Source organism: Phodopus roborovskii, unplaced genomic scaffold, assembly GCF_943737965.1.
Source record: "Phodopus roborovskii unplaced genomic scaffold, PHOROB, whole genome shotgun sequence".
In the NCBI taxonomy this organism is placed as follows: Eukaryota; Metazoa; Chordata; class Mammalia; order Rodentia; family Cricetidae; genus Phodopus; species Phodopus roborovskii.
In genome coordinates this window covers 35,494,128-35,516,839 of record NW_026126517.1, presented here as the reverse complement: position 1 = coordinate 35,516,839, position 22,712 = coordinate 35,494,128, and the positions used below count along the sequence as shown (strand labels likewise).

General features: G+C 40.3%; 1 protein-coding gene across 11 annotated transcripts in view; it reads left to right on the top strand.

Moving 5' to 3' along the window:
* Positions 1 to 22,427, top strand: part of Neo1 (neogenin 1) — a 168,936-nt gene extending 146,509 nt beyond the window's left edge. For 7 of the 11 annotated variants that reach the window (XM_051197605.1, XM_051197602.1, XM_051197601.1 and 4 more), the window contains 7 exons: positions 2,426 to 2,573; positions 7,968 to 8,206; positions 8,688 to 8,780; positions 12,924 to 13,082; positions 16,707 to 16,970; positions 19,073 to 19,209; positions 19,925 to 22,427. In XM_051197605.1, the coding sequence (XP_051053562.1) occupies positions 2,426 to 2,573; positions 7,968 to 8,206; positions 8,688 to 8,780; positions 12,924 to 13,082; positions 16,707 to 16,970; positions 19,073 to 19,209; positions 19,925 to 20,008 (1,124 nt within the window). In that variant the 3' untranslated portion in view covers positions 20,009 to 22,427. The remainder of the gene's footprint in view (positions 1 to 2,425; positions 2,574 to 7,967; positions 8,207 to 8,687; positions 8,781 to 12,923; positions 13,083 to 16,706; positions 16,971 to 19,072; positions 19,210 to 19,924) is intronic. The other 4 variants (XM_051197609.1, XM_051197607.1, XM_051197610.1 and 1 more) reach the window with 1 other exon arrangement.
* Positions 22,428 to 22,712: the final 285 nt, after the last annotated feature.

The window sequence follows — 22,712 nt, the reverse complement described above, 5'->3', positions numbered from 1 at the left end:
ATAAGGTTGTCCCACCTTGCAAGAATGTAGTCCAGTAGCTCAGTATTTCTGTTGATAGCAATGTTAGGTTAACAGTATGGTTAATTTTATTGTTTCTAGTACTGCAGTCTTTCCCAAATATAAAAATGTTATCTCATTGAAGGTCAGTATGTACAGTTTAAGTTGTCTGCTTAGCTTTTCTCAGAAATGAAGGATAAAAGTGATTGAACCAAATGTAAAAGAATAAGCTCTTAAGCCATTCTAAATCAACCTCAGATTTAGCACTGTATTTAGATGTCTATAAAATCATAGAATCAAAGTTGGAAGGTCAGATAATCTAGTGTCGTTGGAAGGGGTTCCCACACGAAAAAAGGTTTGGTTTAGGAAAAAAACACTCCTTTTATCAGCTAGACTGGTTGGCTGGCAAGCTCTGGGATCTGCCCATCCCTGTCCTGCCAGTACTGAGGTTATACTTGGACTCCACCATGCCTAGTTTTTATGTGGGTGCCAGGCATTCAGACTCACTGAGCAGTCTCCCCAGCCTTCTAATAACAATTCCTTCTACACTATACTACCTCTTAAGTACTTTGATTCTGGTTGATTTTTTGGTTAGTTTTTGAGACAGGATCTAATCTATAACCCAGGTGTGAGCCTGGAATTCACTGTGTGACCCAAACTGGACTCAATTTCCTGCAATCTTCCTTCTCCAGTCTTCATGTTGGTATTACAGGCATGTGCCACCATACCATCTTAACAAAAATCCTACTGCCAGGCAAGGGCCACCTCTTCCATGACATTTCCTGAGCCTCTGGAGTTGAGGACCAAGAGTTGATAAAGATGTTCCATCTCAGGCTGAGCATCCACAGTTACTTATTTTTAGCACTTTGAGTAGTAACGTATCTCTGCATTGACTTCTACACACCACCAATGTTGGGGGGAAACACAAATCTACAAATATGCCTCAGGGTCCTTACACTTCCTGCTCCCTCCCTCTAGAGCAGCAGTTCTCAACCTGTGGGTCACGACCACCACAAGGGTCATATAACAGATATGACCTAAATGTCAGTAGCAAAATTATAGTTATGAAGTACCACAGTGTAATTTTATGGTTTGGGGTTGGTCACAGCTTCAAGAAGGATGAGAACCTTTGCTCTGATGTGTCTTCCCTCAGGCCTTTATATGATGGGATCCTTCTTGTCTAACTCAAAAGCCATTTTTAAGAGAAAATTCATCTAATACAGTTATACACTTGAAAACAAGTTGAAGTTAAGAGTCCAGCTTGTATGTCCTAGAAGCTGTTTTCTACGTGGCTTGTCTACTCAGTGATTGTCTACAGGCATTTGCAGGTGCAGGATTCAGGCCTTGCTTCTCCAACATTGTGAAATGAGACCTTATACTTGAGACAGAACTGCATAGGACAAAGCCATATTAGAGTCAGAAAAGCTTTTCAATGATTTAAGTCTAAGTCTGCAGTGTAGTCTGCAGTCACTCTGCAGTGTAGCTCCTTTTCCCCCACCCCTTTGTCATAGCATTCATGCCTTTGCTATTCACTGCTGCATCTTGAATACCTACAATAATAACTGGTACATAGTAACGACTCAGTTAATAATTGTCAAAATAATGCATATGTCTAAGTCTGCTTCTTACTGAAGCTGAATACAAAAATGTATTATGCTTATTAAAAAGATTATTTTTCATATAGTGATTTTGTAATTTCAGATATCTACATATTAAAGAAAACTTTTACTTTATATGAATATGTATTTTATATAATTTTGAAAGCAAAAGAAATCCCTAAAGGATTTAGAAATGGTGGTTGTGGTGTGTGTGCGTGCGTGCGTGCGTGCGTGTGTGTGTGTGTGTGTGTGTGTGTGTGTGTGTGTGTGTGTGTGTACAGGTTACATGTAACATGTTAAGGCAGCATCTTTCACTGTGTTGCAACTCACAAAGTAGGCTAGGCTGGCTGACCCCCTGAGCTCCAATGCTCTGACTACCAGAGCTTCACCTGCTTTGTTTCCCCAGCACTGAGATTATAAGCTCTTGTCACCATGCCTAGATATTTTTTTTTAGAGGTTCTCTAGATGGAGCCCAGGAACTCATGCTAGCAAAACAAACATCTTAACCTACTGAGCTATCTCCTCAGCTCAACAGCATTCAACGATACCTTCATGGGTACTGACATTGTAGAGCGTTCAAAGCTCAAAGGCTCAGATTCATTCTGATAAATATGTCAGAGGTCTTGCATCTCTGGTTGAATGCTATTCTTTGAACAGACCTGTGCTAATCCCTTGTATGAAGGGCAGATTAGACTCTAAAAACAATATCCTTGAGTACTGTATGTGAAGGAAGTTCCCATGAAATGTCTTAGAATGAGTTGATAGCCTGATTGAATGTATATTTTTAAATTGCCTAACAAATTAACAGTTGTACCATTTTCCATGTGCAGGCAGCAACAGCCCCCATGGGAGCCCCACCTCTCCTCTAGACAGCAATATGCTGTTGGTCATCATTGTCTCTGTTGGTGTCATCACCATTGTGGTGGTTGTGATCATCGCTGTCTTTTGTACCCGGCGTACCACCTCTCACCAGAAGAAGTAAGGATCCCTAAAATGTAACCCATACACTTGTATTATTTCTGTTTTTTGGCTTTTTTTTTTTTTTCTTATATGTTGCTTATGATTTTAGAGTGATGCAAAGAGCTAAAAACTGTAAAGTATATGAAAAGCCACTTTAAATGCAGCCATGTCCCCCTCCATGGGAATGTCTCAGGGATCATGTATATTATGACAGGTCCCATAATATTTTAATGGAGCGAAAATATTCCTGCCATCTACTGAACACAAAATTGAAGAGGCAAGAGAAAAAGAAAACATGGGCAGAGGAGGAAAAAGAACAGGCTTTGTGAGCCTCAACAAGCTCCTTAAAAAGTATGAAAACTGAGTGAGCTAGAATACCTGCTCAGCAGTTAAGAACATTTATAGCTCTTGTAGTGGACCCAAGTTCTATTCCCAGCACCTGCTTTGGGTAGCTCACGGCCATCTGTAACTCCAGCTATCTGGCACCATCTTCTGGTGTCTGCAGAAGTGTACACATGATTAAAAATAAAATCAATCTTTAAAAAATAAGAAGTTTGAGAAAGTTATGTGTATGTGTATCCCTATATAGGTATATGAACATGAGTGCAGGGGCCAGAGATATGAGATCCCTCTGGAACTAGAGTTTCGGGTGGCTGAGAGCCAACCCACAGTGGTGCTCGGAAGCACACTAAAGTCCTCTTCAGGAGCAGTTTATTCTATTAACTCATGAGCCATCTTTCCAGCCCTGTGTCTTAGTTTTTAACAATACTAACAACAACATTTCTAAAAACTAAAAAGTAAGGGTTAGGGACATGGTTTCAGTGAGAAAAATGCTTATAATGCAAACTTGAGGACCTGAGTTCAAGACCCAGTACTACTTTATAAGAACCAAACTCAGTAATATGCATCTCTAACACCAGTAGTGTGGAGTGAAAAGGGGTGACAAATAGATTCCTCAAGCTTGTTGACTGGCCAGCCTTGACAGTCTGTGAGCACTGAGTTTAGTGGTAGACTCTGTTTCAAAAAATACAGCGTAGAGTAATAGAGGAGACACCAGGCATCAATCTCTGGACTCCATACATACTTACACACATGAATGGGGCAGGGGTATGGAGTGTGGCAGAAACAAGAAGTAAAACACTGAATTGATAAAAAAAAAAAAAAAAAAACATTTAATGGGATGAAGAAAAAAAAAATTTACCACAAAAGCCAGAAAGCACATGTGCATAAATACACAGCAAGCAAAACACACAGAGTTTCTGAGCAGACCTACCACAGGCTATTTCACAGCCTGTGTGTCAGCCAAGGTGGGAAAAACTGTGAGCCTAATATAAATATTATAGCTTATAATTTTTTAATTTAGTTTTTTTGAGACAGGCTCTTACTATGTAGTTAGTCTTGACTGGCCTGTAACCTGCTGTGTAGATCAGGCTGGCTTTGAACTCGAGATTCACCTGTCTCTGCCTCTGGTGCTGGGATTAAAAGTGTGCGCCACCATGTCCAGCTAATGTATTTGTTTCCCATACATAAGACAGGTAATCAGTTACTCTGTGACTGCTATTTGAATGACTTCATGTCAAATATGTTGTGTGATATTTTAAATCTCTCTTGCCAAACAACTTTCTGTACTTTATATTACACATGTTTTCTAAGAGGAGAGCTCCTTTTCTATATGCCTCTTGTCCACTTTGGATTATGGAAAGCTGTTTTCTTAAAAGCCCAAAAGACAGCGTTTTAAGAACATTTCTGCAGATTTCTTTATTTGGTGCTTCATTTATCTATCTATATGAACTTGCTCTTATGTCTAATGTTACTATTTTTGGGATCTTTAATAGTATATAAAAAGCCAAATTAATATGCAGACAGACAGACACACAAGCAAAGAGTTGCATTGTGCTTTAGAATTCAAAGTAAATAAAAATAAGAATGTCTGAAACTAGGAAAGTAAGTTCTGTATTCTGTATTTGTATTTGAATCTGCAAGTCCAACAGATTTCGGTCCCTTTGTTTAAAATAATTGCATCAAATTTTCACAAAGCTGCCCCCCCCCTACTCCCCTTAAGCTGCTTCTGGGTGTTCTATTAGCCATTGAAAATATAAATGAGCCTTTCTTGTGTTCTTTTTCTTCCTCTTTAATACTTAAAGTACCTCCTGTTCAGGTAGTGGCTTTTATAGCAATTTACAATGTCAACATCAATAGAGAATTTAGAGTTTAGGCCCTCATTGTTTCTCAACACATTCTCTTGGTCCCCTGACTCTTCACAAATAACCCAAGATTCTACTTCCAAGAAGATAGAAGCTGTCAGGTGATGTATTATTGTATTTTGTGTGTCTACATCAAAATACCCAAGGGTAGGCACTTTGTAAATAGGCGTATTTGTTTCAAGATACTGGTGGCTAAAGGGTCCAAATAGCATGGTTCTGACATGCTGGTGAGGCACCTTCCACAGGATAACAGAAACAGAAGAAAGTTATATGCAAAAGAAGATGACAGGAATGAGTGCCAGACTCTGTCACAACAGCCTGTTCTTTAGGAACTATTCGAGTCCTGTGAGAACTACTTAATCTCCTCCAAGGTGATGCCCCACTGATTTAATTCCCTCCCACTAGGCTCCCTCTCTTAAAGATTCCATTACATCTTATTACCACTAATGAGATTTCCAGCACATAATTTTGTGGGACAAACCACATCCAAACTGTAAGAGATAAAAGAGCTACCTCTTTGTATCACCATCTAACCAAAAGTTTCTGATTTTGTATTTTGAGGCAAAGTTTTGTAGCAAGCTAGCCTCAAAGCCTTAACACTTATTTCGTAGCCTCCAAACTGCTGACATCATAGGTATATGCCACTGTGCCCGTTGATTTTCAGATTTTCAGATTAGGAATGCTCAACTTATAATGATACCACATATGTAACAGTGGTCCTATAAGATCACATCACCTAGTGACAGAACAGCCCATTTTAGTTTGTGAAAGTTTAGTCTGATTCACCAAACAAAATGGAGAATTCGTTTCTGAGGAAATCTCCTTCTTAATCATATGTGACTACCAAATAATTGCTTTTATAGTTACTGTATTGCTTCAAGAATAATGACAAGGAAAAGTTAACATATTCAGTGAAATTTAAAAACAGTATATTTTCAGTCTGAGTTTGGTTGAATCTTAGAATATGAAACACAGATATGAGGGTTCACTATGCTTGTTTATACTAGCTTAGAGACTTTTTTTCTTCACTACATGTTCAAGCTTTATACTTTCTGTCTCATTTATGTCTAACAATTTCACCACAGTGCTTTCAGTGGGTTGCACACATTTCCTCAGAGTCTGAGTCAGGACCTCCTCTTTTCTCCAAGCCCTCCCACATGATCCCATATATCTCTGTGGTTTAATTTACTATGTGCTTCCCAGGAACTATTTCTTCTGAGTGTCACATTTCTTCTTTAAACTCAGTGTGTAGCTTGGATGTGACTCTTTCTCCTTCCATGGGCTCCTGTGTTTGAACACTTGGTCCATAACTAATGACTTACGGAACCTCTGGGGTATGGATCCTTGTTGGAGGACGTGTTCACTGGGAGTTAGCCCTGAGGGTTTTTAGCCCAGGCCCACTTCTTGTGCAGTCTCTTACTTCCCCACCTACAGGTGTAATGTTTCCAGAGACCCCCTGTTGCTGTGCCTTCTGGCCGTGGTGGAACATATCCCCTCAAACTATAAACCCTCCCTTCCTTAAATTGTTTCGTGTCAGATAGCTTATTATGGCAATGAAAAAAAGTAACCAGTAAATACATATCCAAACCAATTCCTAGTATTTTGAGTAAAACTTCTAGTCCACTATTCCAAGTGTATAAGTGGCCTCAGTCAGAAACCTTGGCCTCACCATTTACTTCTTTTGCTTCTTTATCTGAACCCAGTCTGTGTTCACCCCTCAAAAGTCCTGTTATTTCTGACTCCTAACTATCCTTTCAAATCTGCTTCTTTTATTCCCACTGTCATGGGCCAGCATTGATGCACTCTCTCCAGCCTCTGCCTCACAAGCCCTTTCTTCACAACATGATAGGGATAAAGTTTTAACTCAAGATTGACCTTCTTACTCTCTTGCTTGAAACCATTAAATTATTTCTCCTTTCTTATAGAGGGAAGTTCACATTATTTTGTTTGTTTTCTGTTTCTTGTTTTTTTGTTTTTTGAGACAGGGTTTCTCTGTTTTGCTTTGGAGCCTGTCCTGGAACTAGCTCTGTAGACCAGGCTGGCCTCAAACTCACACTCTTAGTACTGCTCTAAAAGTCCTTTATGATCTGGCTCTTGCCTGCCTTCTGAGCTCTATTTCCCATCGTTGTCTTCATGGCTCATCCTGTCATCACTCAGGACTTTACAGAATCCCTCTAGTATACAAGGCTGCTGCTGCTGCTCCACTTCAGGGGTTTGACATGAGCTGATTTCACCACCTGGAATACACATGCTGTCCCCATTATGTCTCAGCATAAAAGACACTTCTGCACATTTTTCCTGTCTGCCTGAGCTCCAACTATTAAGATTAACACTTGGCACTTTGGAAAACTCAGAGCATTTAAAAATAGTTTGGTGTCGTTTTCCTCACTTGACCGAAAGTGCTGAGGGCACAACAGTGTTGCACAGGATCTGACAGGAACAAGGTGCCTAATAATGTGGTTGTTGAATGGGAAAGTGAATGAATGAGTGAAGGAAGAAACTACAGCATAATGGAGACTGTTACCACATTCTTGACTCCACATATTTGGTAGTCCTAGTGGGTTCCCTAGAATATGATTCCTTCTCCATTAGGCATTGATATTTTTTTCACCTTTTGTTGTTGTATTTTTACTTCTTATTGTTTTTCTCTGTCTATTGGAAACTTGTAGAGGAACCTTCTGCTTTAGAGGTATCTCTTAATCTAAAAAGAAAAGACCATGTTCAAATATACTCTGGAATAGCATCCAAATAATATATGAACAAAGCAGAATCACATTTACTATTTCCAGAAATAAACTTCTTGTGTTTGATTTTTGTTGTTGTTGCTGTTGTTTCCATTTATGCCTTTGTTTAAAGCATCTCTCAGGAAGGTTTGTTGTTGTTTTATTTGGGATAAGCTATTTTTTGTTTCGAGATTTCATTTAGGACCTCCCAATGCTGGACATGCACTCTGCTTCTCAGCTACATTTCCAGTTCTCTTTTTTTATTTTTTATTTTGAGAGTAAATCTTGCTAAGTTTCATGGACTGGCCTTGAACTAGCCCAGGCTGGTCTTGACTATTTAATCTTCCTGCCTCTGCCTCCCAAGTAGTTGGGTTTATAGGCCAGTGCCACCACACCTAGCAGAAAATCAGTTTTAATCACACAGTGTTTTGACAGATATGTTCAAAAGAAGTACATTTTAAGAACTACTCTTATTCTGTGCCTAGGAAACGAGCCGCCTGCAAATCAGTGAATGGTTCCCATAAGTATAAGGGCAATTGCAAAGATGTGAAGCCCCCAGACCTATGGATCCATCATGAGAGACTGGAATTGAAGCCTATTGATAAGTCTCCAGATCCAAACCCTGTCATGACTGATACTCCAATCCCTCGAAACTCTCAAGATATCACACCAGTCGACAATTCCATGGATAGCAATATCCACCAAAGGCGGAATTCATACAGAGGTACCATTTCCACTTTGTAAGGTTGCCTGAATTTGGTAATTCTAGTAAGAGGTTAGTTTTAAAGAAATGTGTATCTTGGGATTTTTCTTTCATCATTTAATAACAACAGCTAGCTGTTACAGAAAGGGAGAGGTTACGTATCACTTAAGAGCAGGCTTCTAGAACTTTTTAAGTCTCTCATCAGGTTTCAGTCAAGTATTTGAGCCACCTGATTCATGTATGTACATTACCATTAGATTTCAGGTGTCACTATGGCATTCAGAGCCTTTGTGATAAGGATGCTTCTATGCACTGAAGTACAATGTACACCATCCTATCATGGTTTTAGAATCTCAGCAGGAGTTTGCATGATGCTATAAATCTAAATTCATTAGTCTGATACTTTGTGAATCCAAAACGATCCCTGGAAATATGTTACTGTTGGGGCTACTCAGAGGCCTAGGATGTACACTTGCTATTAACCTGCATACTTTATATCTAGGGCATGAGTCAGAGGACAGCATGTCTACACTGGCTGGAAGGAGGGGAATGAGACCAAAAATGATGATGCCTTTTGACTCTCAGCCACCTCAGCGTAAGTAGAAGCTTCTCTCTACCAGTCTTCATGTTAGAGTATAAAATAACTATGAGTGGTCTCTTTAACTTCTCTCAATTCCAAGACAATGATCCAGTGTTGCAGTGCCTTGCGGGAAGAAATACCAAAGTATTGTCGTATTTCGTAATAAATGTTATTCTTCAGCTAGAGAAGATGACTCAGTGCTTAAGAACATGGACTTCTCTTCCCGAAGATCCTGGTTTGACTCCCAGCACCAACATAGTGGCTCACAACTATTTGTAACTCCACTTCCAGGGGAACCTGACACCCTCTTCTGGCTTTCACAGATATCAGCCATACACATGGTGTACAGACATACATACCTGCAAAACATCCATATACATAAAAATAAAAATTAAATATTCTTGAGAGTAACATTTTTAAGTTATAGGTAAATAGATTCAAAAGCTAACTTCCCAACTAGCAAGATGGCTCAGAGAAGAGGGCTGGTTATGTGCAGGCCTAATAACCTGAGTTGGTTATCTGCATCTCGTAAGGTAGCAAGAGAAAAACTAACTGTAAAGAATTGTCCTCTGACTTCTACACCTGCATGGTGGCACATACACTCTGTAACACATGTATACCTGTACACACACAAGATCATTAAAAAAATAATAATAATTTCTAAACTCTGCCAGGAATACGAAAGTATTTGCCCTCCCTAAAAGCAGACAGCACGTCCACAGGAAAGACAGAAAATCATCTCTTGAGATTACAACTGGGCTTTGCCAAAATTCATGCATGTGCTTTAGGCCTCCTGCATATACTCAGTATTGATAAACATCAATGGATTTTTAACTTTTTTATTTAGTAGACTTTATAAACTTGTTTCAAAATTGCAGCATGGAGTTTTTAAAACATTGTCACCCTGTTGATTCATGCTTCATTTTTTCAAGCATATATGTTGCTAGAACTTCTTTCATAATAATTGAAGTTAAAAAAAAAGGTAAATGTTTCTGTTGAGAATCAGAACAGAGGAATGTGCTAAAGAGACAGCTTAATAGTTAGAGCAGAGGATCCAAGTTCAGTTCCCAGCACACATCAGGTAGCTCACGACCACCTATAATTTCAACTTCACCCCTAGCTTCCATGAACATTTTATTCATGTGCACAGACCAAATACAGACACAGATATAACTTTAAATAATAAAATTAATCTCTTAAAAAATTAGAAATTACCAAGCACGGTGGTAAATAACCTCAGCACTCAGGAAGCCAAGTCAGGATTGAGTTCAAGGGCAGCCTGGGCTCAGACCCTGTCTCCAAATCAGGGAAAGACAATGAGATAAGTCATTATTTTCAATCTACTATGTCCTTTCCCTTGCCTCTGTTTCAAGTTTCAAGATAGAAAGGCCTTTGATATTAGCTGGCAATGTGAGCCTTACAGTTAAGAGAGTGTTCATTCACATTGCACGGTGATATTAAATAGCTATGAATGTCCCACACAGGCACTGGTGCCATGGGATCCTCTGCTTAGAAAAGCTATATTCCACATTTCTGACAAATGAGCCTGTACATCTGTCTTCCCTCACTCACAAATGCCTCATAGTATATAGTCAGAGACGATACTAGATTGTAAAGATAGATCAGCTCTGAAAGAATAAGGTTCTTTTTCATAAATAAGCAATTTTTACTTAAAGTAAATTATAAAGGATAGCCTAACTTGGAAACATACAGGGAAATCACATATTTTCTCTATTTTAATAGTTTACCTATGTGGGTACCCCCCAGTTTAAAAAACCCAAACAGAACAAATTAATCTGTATCCCTTGTTTCTGTTTTTTACTTATAAAAGATTGCTAATTTGACCTGGATGGTGGTAGAACATGCCTTTAACCCTGGCGCTTGAGAGACAGAGGCAGATGGATCTGTATGAATTCGAGGCTAGCCTGGTCTACAAACTGAGTTCCAGAACAGGCTCCAAAGCTAAACAGAGAAACCCTGTCTCCAAAAAAAAGAGAGAGAGAGAAAAGAGAAAATTAGTAATTTGAGTGTTCTAAGATCTCAGTTCTGCCTAAACTGACTTACTTCTAAAGCTTAGAAGGTTGAATTCTTACTAGATTTATTAACTATGTTAAAAATAAAAATACAATTCCAGTTGCTGTCATTTTCTCTCCTTTTTTGTTTGTTTTGGTTGATTGGTTGGTTGATTTTGTGAGGAAGGACTGCATATGAATACACAATATTGTATAATTGGTGTCTAGACAGTTGGATAGTTGTTAGAATCTTTCATTCAAGAATATAAAACCAGGTTCTGGATATATTTGGGACTTTATGGAACCCACCTGGTAGCCATGCACCTGGACCCACATACCTGGTCTGAAACGGCTGAGCTGATCTAGATGGGCTTGCTGACATCAGGATGAGGTCCAATCCAAACTCTACAAAGATGCATATCAAGTTCCAACTCAACTAACTGCAATCTACACCAACACATTCACTTTTTTATTTACTTATTTGGAAACACTTGAAATAACTTTTGTTGTGATTTTTGATTTTTTGAAACAGGGTTTATCTGTGAAATATTCCTGGCTGTACTAGAACTTAATCTGTAGTCCAGGCTGGACTCGAACTCACAGAGATCCACCTGCCTCTGCTTCCTGAGTGCTGGGACTAAAGGCATGTGCCACCACTGCTGGACTTGAGATAACTTTTAAGAGAAAACAAAATGCATTCTGGTTTTTTCACCATCTGTCCCTAGAGTGCTTTCAAGTTGGACTTATTACTGGGTCAAGCTCCATTTTACTCCTCTGCCCCAATCTGAATTTTGGGAAATACTGATTCTGAAGCATCTCACTTTGAAAATGACTTCACTTGCCCTAGAGGAGATCTTAATCTGAGTCTAAATGATCACCCTTCTCAAACAACTTTTCTGGTTATAATTTATTCCCATGGACATGGTAGAGCCTCTGGAGAAGAAATGGATCTATTTCATGGTCTGGGTTTCTCTTCCCAAGGTGATGTTGATATCCCCACAAACATCTGTGGAGATACTTTAATAGGTTCCAAAGAGCTAATTCAGTTTGATTATTAAAGTATTAAACCGTGCTTAGAAGTGTTCCTTGTTTACCCTACCTGCGTGTTGGCCTATTTGGGCAGTGTACAATTGTTATCTTGATCATAAACATTGTTCTTCAGCTATTCTAAGGAATACCTAAGAAAAATGTATTTCCAACTCTTGGTATCTTGTTTTGTTCCTGATTATATCTCAGGTTAAACAGGAAATTTCATTAAAGAGGCTTCTTTATGAACTTTCTTTTCTGTACCTAAACTTAACCTTTAGTCAGTGAGGGGAAAAAGGAAACTAGAAAATATCCATTTATAGCTTAAAATGCTAATAGGTATGACTGAGCCCCCAGGCTGAATATAGTAATAAATGGTGCTATATGATTATAATTCATACTTTTAATACTAGATTGGAGTATGATGATTAAAAATTTTTATTTATATTCCTTATAAGATATTAAAGTTGGTGGTACACGCCTTTAATCCCAGCACTTGGCAGGCAGAGACAGGCAGATAGATCCTTGTGAGTTCAAGGCCAACCTGGTCTACAAAGCAAGTTCCAGCTCAGGCTCCAAAGGTATACAGAGAAACCCTGTGTCAAAACCACCCCCACAAAAAAAAGTTGATTAAATAGCTCCTTATTTATTAATGCCCACTGATGAGGGGTGAATTGAGAATATGCTCAAAGGAGTTAGGTACTAATGTCACTTTAGCAAGACAGAAACAAAATAGAAGATTATTTGCTTATGGACTTATTTTGTGACATATTCAAATAGATATTGTAATAGCCATGTGATACATGTTTATAATAAAAGAATTCAGAAATGCAGATAAAGCAAAGAAAAAATACTCCCTTAATCCTGACCCCTGTTTTCCCCAAAATTACCACTGTTAACAGATTATATCCCTCAGACTTTATTATGTACAGATAATAGACTATGCGTAAAAGTGTGTTCTTTTGTTAAATTGAATATAAAATCGATGGCTGATTGTCCAGCTCCCTGCCACCAAATAGCCAAAGTAAAGATTTGGTTAAATGGGAGGTGGGAAGGGTTGACTTTTGTTTGTGTCTGTGCAAGCATGTTAAGCATCTCTCTGTCTTGTGTTCATTCACAGCTGTGATTAGTGCCCATCCCATCCATTCCCTCGATAACCCTCACCATCATTTCCACTCCAGCAGCCTCGCTTCTCCAGCCCGCAGTCATCTCTACCACCCAAGCAGCCCATGGCCCATTGGCACATCCATGTCCCTTTCAGACAGGGCCAATTCCACAGGTGAGAGATGAGGAGGATCAAGCCCAGATGCTGAAAGCATTCCAAGAGCTGGCAAGTGGAAATGGGGAAGAACTTGCCTTATTTAGAAATTTTCAATGTTATTTGTTTATCTTAACATTTCTATGATGGATTCAAATATGTTTCTGTAAAATCTAGTATATTTTTCTTCCTGAGTTTAAGTAACTCAGTGCAAGGTATCATCTTAGTAAAAAGCAGCAGTGACTTGAGTTGGGTAAGCTGCTCTTCTTCCAACAAGCCTTGCACCTTAACTTTGTTACTTTTTCCAACTTTTTCTTCTTCCTCTTTCCTCTTTCTTCTTCCTTTTTCCTTCTTCTTCTTTCTTCTTCTTCTTAATTCAACAATTTGAAAGGGAAATGTATTCAGAGTAGCTTTTAGAAACCAGTGATTTCTAATGTTAGGGGCCAAAGTAGGGACAGCATCCAGAACATGGTTGTCCAGTAGACTGAAAATTAGGTGGAGGGGAATACCTCTAAAATATAGGAAAGTGGAATGACATTCTTCAGTGTATCTTAAATGCTTTGCCAGACAAACATGTCCTCATTTGGAAATCATTAGACAGAGCTTCATTAGACAGTTTTAAGGAGAAAGAATGAAAATGAAGAGGAGACAGCAAAAAGAATAGACTGTTGGCTGCCCATTGACTACAAGTTAATTTCAATCTTCTAGTTTTAAGCTGTAAATCCTGGTAACATCTTACATATGCCAAGTGTGAGTTTTCATAATTTGAAATTTGCCTATTAATAGTTATTACTGGTAAAAACCAGATGTTGGGGGTTCTGAGAAATGAGGAAAATTCTAATGAGCTCAATTTTTTAAGGAGCCTCAAAAATATTTAGAAGTTTGAGTCACCACTGCTAACATCTCCCTGTCCTTAGTCATTAATATGTCCAGAATACCAAATGTAGGTCAGGTTCCAGAGCTGTCTACAGCCTGTCTAATAGCTCTCAGTGCTGCACACTGTCAGTACTATTACCTGGTTTAGATGGTGCTGCTTCAACACATGCCTAAATTTGGCCTGCCTACTATCCTTCCAAATCTAGGTTTCAGTTGTACATTAGAAATAAATAATTATTCCACCCAGCTGCATAAGGAACCAAAGTCTGTCTTGCAAACACAGTGTCATAGAACAGTAAGTGCCAGAATGCAACTTTACAATCCAACCCTTCTCTGAGAACAACAATTTTGTGCCCAGCAATACTTGCCATTGTGAAGGCTAACGGATCCAACCCACACAGTCCTCACATAGGGAACCACATGAATATATGACTGGCTCTCCTGGCCTGGTTATCTTTCTCCTCCCTTGTCCTAAACTGGAAATGGCTTGGGAGTCGGAGAGAAGATACGAAGTTCCCACCGAATTCTCATCCAAGTACTCTACCATTGTTGTTAAAGTTCTCTTCTGTATATGCTGAGACAGGAAGTGAAGAAGGGGAGAGGTTACATTACTAATGTAGTCCTTGCTTTAATGCCCTTGGAGGATAAAGTGATAGGTTCATTAGGGATTTATTTGAAAATTAGACCCAGTATCTAGAAGTGATCCAAGTTCTCCTGCTTTGTATTTCCCCAAGACTTTATGTCAATAGAGCTTAAGCTGCTATTTTCATAACCTTGGGTTTGAAACTTGTGCAAAACTGGAGCCTGGCCAAGTAGTCCCTACTGCTTGCCATGAGGAGAGCACTTTCTGTTTGACTGTTGTAAATTCTGTGTTTTAAACAACTCTGAAAGGTAAAGAATTAGACTCCTCACCAAAGCAGAAATTTTACAGAGCCTAGTATTTTAGTTAGAGCTTAGTGTCTTAGTAGATCCAAATGATGCTGTACAGTATCAAGGAGCATCCTCCTTAAAGAATGCCGTGTTCTGGTGCCCTCTGGAGTATACATGGCAACCCTAGTCTGTGGCATTAGCTAGACCTTTGACTTATGCAAGCAACTGAGCTTTCATTTCTTACTTTCCTGTTATTTCTTTGTTAAAGGTAGTTGAGGCAGTTAGGCCTATATACACAGAGCTGACTTACCATATTATCTATTTCCTAGTGATAAGGTCAGGACTTAGACCCATTTTTCTCTCACACAGCCTCTTATTTTTCCTTCCTAACCAGATTCTACCTGGGCCTGGTTCACAGGTGGTGACCAGCAGCTCCCCAGCCACAGTGATGGCTGGCTTGGTCAAGCTGAGTATTGGCATCCTTAACATAACCTTTAGAGGATGAGAAGTGTCTGAGCCTGGCGAGATTATTGTAGCCCACCTGGGGTAGAGGTGGGAGGCAGCACATAGGCATTCATCCTTGTCCCTGGAACTCAAAGTAGTTTATGTTAAAGAGGTAGTCTGTCCTATCTCCTGAGAGCCCAAGAGAACTGATGGATTGCTTTTTCACAAAGGCAAGGAAGTATGTTAGATTGTTGCAGGTGGCTTATGTATTGTTCTTAAAAGTCAGAAAAAGCCTTCAGACTGTCTGCTGCAGCTTGTTGCCCAGGCTGCTCTCCCTGCCTCTCTTCTGGGTGATACAGTGGTCTATCTTGTTCACATTGTATGAAAATCTTCCTCAGTCCCTGGCATTGCTGCTTCTGCTTTGCAGGGGGAGACAAGAGGCATAGGTACAGAAAGGCAAGAAATATGTAGGGCTTAGCCTGGGAGTCAGAACAGAGATTCAAACTCTGCTCTGTTGGGCTTGTTTATGGGTAACCTGCTTATTTACCCTCCTAGTACTTCCCAAGTTACTTTGAGGGTTAAATGTAAAGTGTTACATGGAATAAAGGCTCAGTGGTCTACAAAAAGATCCCCTCTGTTGTTCAAATACTATGTTTAGCTCTTTTTATACATCTAATACTCAGTGAATTATGTGTTTGTCTCCATGTTTCATAGATGAATTAAGACTCAGTGATTCAGGAACTTTGCCAGATTCACTCATCTAGTATTCCCAAAGCAAAGTATAAGACTGGCTGACTCCAGAGCCTGTGCTTTTCCTGCCCCTCCATGCTGTCTTCTGGACACTTCTCCTCTGTATTTTCTGAGATTATTGCCTTTCCTGAGTCTCCTCTTCTTCAGACTAACCCTTCCTTATTCCCTTGGATAAACATACCATTCATTTGGCACAATTTCCAGCTGTGTGCAGACCTCTAGGCTAGTGTGAAGCTTTACTGTTGTGTGCCATACCCATCCACATTGATGACACTCATGCAGTGCCTGAGCATTCACCTCACCTGCAGATACCACCACAGCCTTGTTGATAGTCAGTTCCTACTGTATATAAAAGGCTAGTTTCTAAGATTATCAGTCAGAGAATAAAACTTGAAAATTTGTATACACTAATCTTAGGAGCCTTCATATGAACTCCATAATAAATTCTTTAAATCTACAAACTTAGAACTACCTAAGTATGTAAGTGAAAAAATTGAAACAGCTGGTTGAAACAAAATTGTTTTAGAATTCTTAGATTGGCCCATCCATTCTTAGCCTTGGCAGTAGTCCTAATCCATGTGTCTTTGGACTAGCACTGATCTCTTCAAGTGCTTATTGAACAGGTTTAGGGAATTCCCTGGAAGTAGCCAAAAATGCATATTTTAATAGTAATGAAATACTAACGTTTATGTTTTCCTGCTATAGAATCTGTTCGAAACACCCCCAGCACAGACACCATGCCAGCCTCCTCGTCTCAGACATGCTGCACTGACCATCAGGACCCTGAAGGTGCTACCAGCTCCTCTTACTTGGCCAGCTCCCAAGAGGAAGACTCAGGCCAGAGCCTTCCCACAGCCCATGTTCGCCCTTCCCACCCATTGAAGAGCTTTGCTGTGCCAGCAATCCCACCCCCAGGACCTCCTATCTATGATCCTGCACTGCCAAGCACACCATTACTGTCCCAGCAAGGTGAGTGAGGAGAGCAGCAGAGATCTTTGGCTCAGATTTGGGGTAGAAGTCTCTCCCCACTTTTTTGTTTGTTTGTTTGTTTTTGTTTTTCAAAACAGGGTTTTTCTGTGTAACAGCCCTTGGCTGAACTCAATCTATAGGCCAGGCTGGCCTTGAACTCACAGAGATCCACCTGCCACTGCTTCCTGAGTACTAGGATTAAAGGTGTGTGCCATCACTGCTGCAGCCCCCACATCCCTTTTTTAAGGACAAATATCCTCCAAGGTTTTCCTAGCAACTTGGAAAAACTGTGTGTCCTTGCCCTCTCTTTTGGGAATGTGTACAAGCCACAGCCTAATATTTTGGAGAACAGGGGCTGGACTTTTGAACTATTTTCCATGTAGAATCCTTGGTGTTAAAGTCCAGTGACATAGGTTTGGACAACAGAGCTTGTCTGTCTGGACCCCTCAATTCACCTTACTCTAAAAGATGCTGCAGGCTAACGAGGGAGCTCAGGCTCAAAACCAGCAGTCTCAAGATATAGGGAACACTCATTTGCCATACTTCATAGATCAGCAGTCAACTGGCCATTGCTTATTATGGTTTGTTTCAGAGATAGTCTATGGTTCTCAGATTTTTTTTTTTTTAGTCTCAAAGCCTCTTCATCTTAAAAGCTACAGAGAACACAAAAGACCCCATTCTGTATATGGATCATGACAGTGTTTACCATTAGGAATTAAAAACAGTATTTAATTCAGTATTTAATTAAATTGGGAGGAAAACCCATGTCATTGCCTTACAGTTTCTCTAAAAGTGTTAAGTGTCTGATTTGTTGGAAGACAGCTGGATTCTCACATCTGCTCCTGCATTCAATCTACTGTAATACATTGTTTTAGTTGTTAAAATCTGGCCTCACAGATACATAGTTAACAAAGAGCAATGTACTTTTATAACCTTTCAGATACTGTGGACATTACTTTTTGAAAAGAGGGACTTATGTATTGCCCAGACTGGTCTAGAATTCTTAATCCTCCTGTCTCAGCATTAGGATTTCAGACACATACCACTAATCCCAGTCGGTATTTTCTGATATTATGGGAAACTCAATATGCTATAGTTCCTTAAAAGTTGGTTTATAGTATGCAATCTGTATCTTATTCATGGACTCTACACATTCCATTCTACTGGGTTGCATTGATCCAGCTTGCACTTTGGATGCATAATACTGAAATAACACATTGCATGTTTGGAAGATTTTTAAGAAAATTCTCCAAATATTCACACAATCGTTGTATATAAGATGCTTTCACAGTCAGGTGACAGGAACAAGTTTTTCAAAATGGTAATTTTCATTGAAAACTTTGATTTTTAACATTGGCAGTACCCCTCATTTTCCTTAAGTTCATAGCTCACTTTTTTTTCCATTTCTAGAAAATAATTGAATGACCCATTTGCCAGTCATCTTTGAATTAAAAGTTTTATTGCTATATGATAGAACCTCAACTGGTAGTCTGTCCCAGTGCCCTTCTTAAAGATGGTGCCATAAGTGGTATGCAGTAGAAACATTTACATTTGGTTACACACAGCATTTAAAAGGCGTGTAATTGAGAATTAAGATTTAGTAAAACAAGTTCTACTGCTTCATTGAGGGTAATATAAGCTGACTCTTTAAATATGAGAGCATGCCCCTTAATGAGTTCACAGTCTATTGATGCTACCTTCATTTTTAAGGCTCTAACGGTCTAGCGAATTTTGCTCTGTACCCTTAAAAAAAAAAAAAAAAAAAAAAAAAAGCCAATCAATAAAAAGACAAATGTTACCTTATGTGGCATAGTGAATGGCTTTGACTCCCAGGCATTCTGTGAAGATTCTGTGAGTCACCAAGCTTTGAGAACCATTGGGTGAGGTTATTAGTTTTCTAAAGGCAGTGGGGTGTTTCTCTAGCCTCTTGGATGCTCTGTTGCCTTCTTCCTTCCATCTTGCTCCAATGACTTCAGAGCAGGATCCCTATCTGCAACTGAATGCATCCTTCACATAGAAACAGCATTCAGACCTCAGGTGGGCTTCTGAGGTCTAGGGGGTGCAACCTTAGCCACAACCTGATAATGCCCTTTACTTCTCAGCTCTGAACCATCACATTCACTCAGTAAAAACAGCCTCCATCGGGACTTTAGGAAGGAGCCGGCCTCCTATGCCAGTGGTTGTTCCCAGTGCCCCTGAAGTACAGGAGACCACCAGGATGCTGGAAGACTCTGAAAGTGTAAGTTCTTGGGGCCCTCAGTTTAGCCAGGATATCCTAAGGGGGCTGCTGGCATGGTATTGGCTTAATGTACTTTTTTGTGTACTTGGGTCTTTCCATCCTTAGGTATAAAGCAGATTTAGTCGCTCATTGGGGTGTCCTTGGAACATCTCTGGGAATGTGCTGTGGGTTTGGTTTGATTTCCTATCTACTCTGATAGGTCTTAAAGTACCTTATCATCCCATCACAGTTAGTCAGTCATACACATCTTTCCATCCTGTTCCTTCTGCTTGGTTCCTTCTTGCTGTGAACCACACAACATTCTTTCACTCCTGAGCTCCACTTTGTGCCTTTTCTGAGGATGCTGCTGAAAGAGGAAGCACCTAAGATTGTTTTGTTTTCAAATCCCAGTAAACACATTACATTTCTAGATATGGGACTTTCTAAAGAGGATGCTTAAGCCCAGAAATGCAGAGCACACAAACTCTTTGTCTGGCAGAAATCTAGAAGAGAGAAGAAATAGTGTCTCTGCCTTGTGAGGTTATGTGGGGAGAAAGGCATTGTGAATTGTCAAGAAATGCTGTCTTTCTTAATGGCCTTCAGTACATCCACTGCTTCTGACATTGTTGAGCCAGCATGGTTTCAGTAGTTTTGGCTAGGCTACTTGGTACTCTGAGCTGTCCTTTCTGGACAGCTCTTCAGATCATCCCCAGTAATGGTATTCTCCCTTCTGTAGAGCTATGAACCAGATGAGCTGACCAAAGAGATGGCCCACCTGGAAGGACTAATGAAGGACCTAAATGCCATCACAACAGCTTGATGACCTTCACATGGACATGACTCCACACCTGAGTCTAGAAGTCTTGGAACTTAACCTTGAAAACAAGGAATTGTACAGAGTACGAGAGGACAGCACTTGAGAACAGGAGCCAGCAGACCAGCCAGTGCCTCCACATGGGGCTGGCTCCAGGCACAGCCACCTGCCTTCTCCTGGTCAGCCTGGATGACACTTTTGTTAAGGCAGCTTCCCTTTGCCTGCTGATAGTTTGCAGGACTGGGCACCATGGGCCAAAATTTTGTGTCCAGGAAAGAGGCAAGATGTGCAACCTGCCTTTCACTTTGTGGTCAGTGGCTGTGTCTTTGTGCTGCAGCTGCATCACGTTTATGGAGTGTAAACATTGGCATTTATGTACAATTTTGTGTCCTATTTTATTTTATCTTAAAGAAAACACTATCAGAAGCCAAGGAAGTCCGTGATGTTCTCCACAAGCAGTTGACATTTGACTGCTGGTTCCAGTTACTTATGGAAAGTCATTGAGAGTGCGGTTGTTTGACACCATTGATGGGTTGGCATGTTTGGGGTTTTGTTTTTATTTTTTTTTTAATTCTGAGACCTTGCATCCTCTGCCAGCTGTTAATCCATCACTTTGAGGGGGGGAACGTTGCATTGCTGTTTGTAAACTTTTTTATTATTTTTTTATTGTAATTATTAAAGGCCTGACTTTCTCCTCTCATCACTGTGAGATTACAGATCTATCTGAATGAAATGTAACATTGAAAAGACTTGTTTGTTTTCTGTGCAGACTCAGTATTGGGGTGGGGTTGGGGATTGGGACTAGGAAATGGAGGGGCTGCTGAGGTCCTGTGAATGTTTCTGTCATTGTACTTTGTTCCAAAAGCCTGCAGAGAATGGGAGCAGCATCTTTAGTGTCCTTTCCTGGCATGTCTATCGCAGTGTCACTACATAGCAACTGGAGTTTTTTGGATCTGGTTATAAATCCCTGTATGATGATGGTTTTGATGATTTAGTTGCCCTGGTGTCTTGGTCATGTCCTTTTTGGAGTGTCCACACTGAGGCCCCCAGTGATGTTTTTAATTTCTTAGGTGATGCCAAGTAGAACCAGAGCCTGACTCTGCTCTGAGAAGTGGAGACCCCTTTGTGCTGCTGTCATTACTTCTCTTTGGAAGGTTAGAAGCTAAGGAAGGACTTTGGATTAAAGTTTTGGTTTTCTATTCCAAATAGGACTCCTGCTTCCTCTGGTGCCAGTCCTCAGCTCTCATTCCTCATTGCAGAGGCTCCTGAGAAGCTTTGACCACGATGAGGCAGGATGGTGTGGTGCCCATAGGCTTCCCCATGTGTTTCTGAACATAATTCTGCAAGGAGCAGAGAGCAGAGATAGTGGAGAGAGGATCTGTGGAAGCAGTTGCCTTCTGCAATCCCAGCAGCTCAGCCAAACCCCAGTTAGAACGAGGCAATGGGGGATTACAGGTGGGCTGAGGACTCAGCCACACACAGAAGCCTTTGCAGAGTTTTCCCCCAAGAGGTAAAAAGCTGAGAGGTGTGTATTTGGTTTTGCTTTTGTTTTTTTAATGTTAATATATAATGAAAAGTGTAAAACTAACCCTCAGGCATCATCCTCCCCAACAAATCCCTGAAAGACAGTATACAAAGGAAATTGGGCTTGTGTTTTATAGCCAGTGAGATTACTCAGACCACCATTGGATACCCTAGCCTACCTGCCCTTGAACATGGGTTATTTTACCCTTTTTACTTTTCAAAAAAGTGAAATCTTTGTATGATTTGAGGGGGGTGGGGTGGGCAATGATCTAACTCCTGCTGCTTTTGTAGCTGGTCACTGGATGGCACCCTGGGTTCCAAGACAAACAATGTGCTTTAGCTGTCCTACAAAGAGCAGTCAGAGCATTCTGGCCACCTGGAGGCTAAATTCTTCAGAAACTGTCTAGCCTTTGCCCACAGAACACATTAGATGTTTAGGGCATTCCTTCCCATGTACCCCAACACTTCTGTTACCTCAGGGCCTTGGTACCTGGATACTGCCACAGAATTGATATGGGTGGGGGAGGGACATATTTTTTAAAAAAGTAACTTAAAAGTTGGGGAATTTTTTTAAATTCAGAAAAAAATGCAAAACTATTCTGTATTACACCATTTCACAATTTAATACATGTCTTATATTTTCCTGTGATTTCTGGAAACTAAACCATTTTGTGTCTTGTGTCCTAGTTGAGCTGTGGCTCAGCAGCTTCCTTCGGGAGGGTGTGGAACAAATGTGTCTGTTGCCTGCTCAAGGGGCCCGGAGGACTGCTGGGACTGGGTCTGTACACACTTGTTTGGCCTTTTCTGTAGTTGATGCTGTAAAACTCTATGGCTTTTTAAAAACAGTTTCATGTTTTTATTTAGTATTGGAAATCCAATACACTTTTTTAATCCAATCAAACTGTGGTCTGGTCAAAAGTTCTTTCCCTTAAAACTACTTTAGGAACTTCTGTTCCTGGCCTCCAATAACCTCCCTGGGGCCCTCACCACTACAAAGACAGGAGTTGGAATCTGGGGAAGGGTAGCAGGTGATCCAAGAAGTGTCTGACTGCCAGCTCCAAAGATGTGCCTTGTACCTGTCACCTCCCTGCTCTTGCTGCCCTGAGGAACTAGGAAGCCTGGGGAATGACAGTTGGCAGCAAAACCACCTTGAGTTAGTTATACAGTACCAGCTGAACTCTTTCCT